Source organism: Anneissia japonica, unplaced genomic scaffold, assembly GCF_011630105.1.
Source record: "Anneissia japonica isolate Jap-2015-1 unplaced genomic scaffold, ASM1163010v1 scaffold287867_len1003013_cov215, whole genome shotgun sequence".
Lineage (NCBI taxonomy): Eukaryota > Metazoa > Echinodermata > Crinoidea > Comatulida > Comatulidae > Anneissia > Anneissia japonica.
In genome coordinates, this window is record NW_022684320.1 from 1,005,786 (window position 1) to 1,010,020 (window position 4,235).

General features: G+C 33.4%; 1 protein-coding gene across 1 annotated transcript in view; it reads left to right on the top strand.

The window, feature by feature from the left end:
- LOC117104786 (fibrillin-2-like) overlaps positions 1-4,231 on the top strand; it is a gene marked incomplete at its 3' end in the record, with an annotated part of 75,503 nt that extends 71,272 nt beyond the window's left edge. The window contains exons 63-68 of the mRNA XM_033245638.1: positions 1,705-1,881; positions 2,240-2,344; positions 2,611-2,736; positions 2,946-3,137; positions 3,493-3,672; positions 4,178-4,231. Coding sequence (XP_033101529.1) covers positions 1,705-1,881; positions 2,240-2,344; positions 2,611-2,736; positions 2,946-3,137; positions 3,493-3,672; positions 4,178-4,231 — 834 coding nt within the window. The remainder of the gene's footprint in view (positions 1-1,704; positions 1,882-2,239; positions 2,345-2,610; positions 2,737-2,945; positions 3,138-3,492; positions 3,673-4,177) is intronic.
- Between the last annotated feature and the right edge of the window lie 4 nt (positions 4,232-4,235).

The following is a 4,235-nucleotide window of genomic DNA, read 5'->3' on the forward strand; positions in this document are numbered from 1 at the left end:
TCGCCACTGAGGAAGGACTAGTGTTGTCCGAAAGCTCTGGTTCTATTTCTGGCTGTTTACTTACGTTTACTTTTTAGCTGTTGCTTATCATTTTTGTATCTCTACTGAGATCCTGCCATTGTTTCCCACAGCATTGTTGTTTTCCAGTATTTTGCCTTTTTATCTATATATATATATATATATATATATACACGTATATATACTTCTAAAAGTCGTGTATCATGCATAGGAACGTTGACGCCTGCAAGGTTCTGGTTTTTTATGTCTTGTTTTTCAAACAAAAGACATTTTCTTTGAAATTTACATTGTTCTTTGACAACGGTTGTTATTGACTCTGTGTGTGAATTATAATATAGGTGTTTTCTGAATTAATACAGGCGTTGACAGTGAAATGACAGATGAATTGTATAATCATTTGTTATCTGAAATTATTCAAATTGAAAATATATTTAACAAAGAAGAGGACCCGCTAATTTTGATAATGGGCGACTTAATGCTATAATCAAAGATACTAGAAATACAAGCTAGAGTTCTCCACACAAAAAAAGTGTTCCACCGAAATGCATGGTGGGAATGCAAACAATGGGACGCCCCCTACAGCTGGATCTAAAAAAACGTCTTCCAAACTTTCGTTACCAAGTCGTTGCGTATTTTATTATCAATTCACTTTTTATTTACTAGATATAAAAACAAACTGGAATAGACACCCAGACAGTGACATCAGTGAATACATAACCTCCTTGGTGGCGGTAGAAATCGTTGCTATTATCCAAATAAAACACAAAACAATTAAAGCATAATCATGAATCAGTAAAGAATAAAACAACAATACAGCGCAGAATCGTATGGCCGGACGCACTCTTAGTGAAAAAGTTTTCCTCCATTATTGGAAAAGGAAGGGCGCCTTTTGCGTCTGGATATACTTAGCAACAGAAGGGCACGAAGTATAGAAAACTTGCATGGTTAAGTAGAAGAGCGCCGCCTACGTTGGGCACGACTTCCGCCTCATTTTTACAATGCGAGTGCTCTATCTTGTATTTCTAGTATCTTTGCTATAATAGGCAACGCAGTACCCAATGGTTGTAATGATATGGTAGAACAATCATCCAATGCATATTAAATGTGCAATGGCACCCTCTATATAATTCTATAATGCAAGTCCATAGCAACAGAATCTCTCGCTTCCCGCTCTCCGATCCCTGTCTGTAAGCAATAGCTGAAGCAATCAATAAAGTTTATGTTGGAATTTAAACTCACATGTCTTTAATTTGTACACACACGCTTACACATCGAATAGCCAACCTATCTTTACAATGGTGACCCTATTTTAAACACAAATGGTAATAGACTATTAGAATTTAGTAAGGACTCAAACTTTCAATCTTAAATCACACCATTTTTTGTAAAGGTAAAATGACTTGGGTAAGAGGTGATAAACAAAGTACTATTGATGACTTCCTATCTTCAAAGAATATTCTCAACCATGTAAAAGAATTGTTGAAGAATTGTGATAAAATCACATTTTTTCCCATAATAATCTTTCTTCCCCTTCTTATTTTTCAAGCCCCTTTGGCAAAAGCACTGTATAAATGTATACATTAATATTATTACTTTTAGTTATTAATGTGATCCTATTGAAATCATAAATTAAGGTGACCTATATGAATATTTTGTGCATTAATATGTTTATTTTTTATTTTGTAGGTTGAATACCCTTCCATTATTCTAGTCACAGATGTGAACGACAATGCTCCTCAGTTTGTAAACACACCATACAGATTTCAAGTGCCTGAGGATGCACCCATTGACACACTAATCACAACTATCTCAACCACAGATCCCGACACAGGGATTCAAGGTGCTGAATACCAACTCCTTGAGGTAACACATTTGTGTGTTCTTATCAGAAACAATGTTTTGGATATTTAATAATGTTTTTTAAAAATTTTAAATTAGATTTACTCTGTTGTTTTACTCTGATTTTAGTGTATTGTAAATAACTGATTATGTTTTGATTGTACTTCTTAACTATTGATGTAATATTAAAAGTATTTATTCATCCTGTTATTGGTGTTGGAAGACATGAAATAAAAATGTAAAAATTAAAAATAAATAAAATATCTAGTAGAGAATATTATGATATACTCTCATTTGAGTTTTAATGCTATGCAAGCATTTGCCCCTTCGTGTCGAGTTAAGATCATTCAAAATTATTTTTCTCTTATTTTCTTTTTTCCAGAATACATCTATTATTTCAGTTAACCTGACTTCAGGCAAAGTTCTCCTTAAACAACTACTGAACCATGAGGTCACCAAAATGTACCAGTTCACAATTCAAGCTTTTGTAAGTTGTGATTCCTCAAATTAAGTATGGTTTATTACTTTAGTTGGACAAGTTGATTGCAAGTCATTCATTGGTCATTATAGTGTCATAGAACTGCTGCATAGTTTGTATGAATTGGTTTGATATTATTCTAAGTTCTATATTTTTGCATAATATTACAATTATACAGGGAAATACATATACCATGCTAATTAGAAGTAAGGTCTCTTTAGTGAATACTTATCTGGATGAACCAACTAGTGTTTCAGTTGTTTATATTAATATAGGACTTAGGATCACCACGTCTTGAAAACACCACTGACTTCATATTAGAGGTTGAGGATGTTCAAGACTCGCTTCCTATTTTTGTGAATACACCATATACTTCAACTGTACAAGAAAATGCTCCAATTGTAAGTACATGAAAGAATGAGTATTGATTTCAATATTTTATAGAATACCTTGATGCAGAATTTGTTTGATTGTTTCTCCATGTGTAATTCAAGGTGTAGCTATCAAAATTAGCTTGTGTATAACCTCACAATGTCTTAATGATCTTCAAATTCAAAGATTTTTAGTTTTGAACCAAATTCTTCAATTTTCTAATGCTTCCTATTTTTAGGGTACAATTGTGACAACAGTAAGTGCGATTGACCAAGATACTGGTGTACCAAATGTAATTGGTTATAGCATAGTCGGTGGTAATGAAGCAGGTTTTTTCTTTATCAATCCTGCTACTGGCAATGTAACAGTAAACAGCGTTATTGATAGGGAGATGGATGGCTTCTCTGGCATTGTACAACTCACAGTCATGGTAAATATATTGTTCAATTTTTTTTTTTTCAGTTATTATTATTCTGTTCGAAATAGAAAAGTTATACAATGCAAAGTTCTACATGACTATACATATTTTACACTCCCTTATATTGGCATACACAGCATTGCATAGGCTACACTTGTGTGTCATACAAACAATACCCAACAGACATAAAATGATTACTATGTGTCGGATACAAATAATATAATACAATATAATAGTATATTATACTGTGCAGTATTTTGTAGTAAAGTCAGTGGAGGATAACCATGCAATGCAGTTCACAATGCATTACAGTACTTTCAGCTTAATTTATAATAACTGTCATTTAATTGCTACATTTTCATTCTAGGCTACTGAACTTGGCAGCAGTGGGGGTGCTAATGTTAGCACTATTTTTTCCATTATGGTTGAGGATGTAAGTGACCAAGCTCCAATATTCAGCCAACCACAATATGATGTTTCTATACCAGAAAGTGCCCAGCAAGGACAACAGCTCCCTCTACAGATCCTAGTCAGTGATGCTGATATGGTAAGTGCATTATTAAGTGAAATTATGATATTCACTGTTACAACAAAATAATATATGTTGATCTAATACAGTGCATCATGTAAATAATTTCAAAGAGCTAATGACATTAGTTAGGGACAGGACAAACTGGCTTCGAACAAGGACCAGTGACATCATGCAGACATCGTGGGGATGGGCAATGGTGGGGGCACATGTTAAAAAATTTTTTTATAGATGTTTTTATATATTTTTTCTCTAGTCAGCCCACGCTTGTGATGCCATTTAAAAGAATGGATTGCATTAAAGAACTTTACTATCAGTCACAAGCTATCTATGTACCTAATATGTTGTATAGTAATTTGACATTCTTGTGTGTAAACCGATTTAATTCACTTTAGTGAACAATTACATGAGTGATTCTAGCTACATTATAGGGCATGATAAAGATTAATACCTTTTAATTATATGACCCAGTGGAGTGCTTGATACCAAGATTTTTCTGTTATTTTATTTGATTCATCTTCAGGGCACAAATGCTGATTTCTCATTAAGATTACAAGGCAACCACTCAGAGCTTTTTAGCA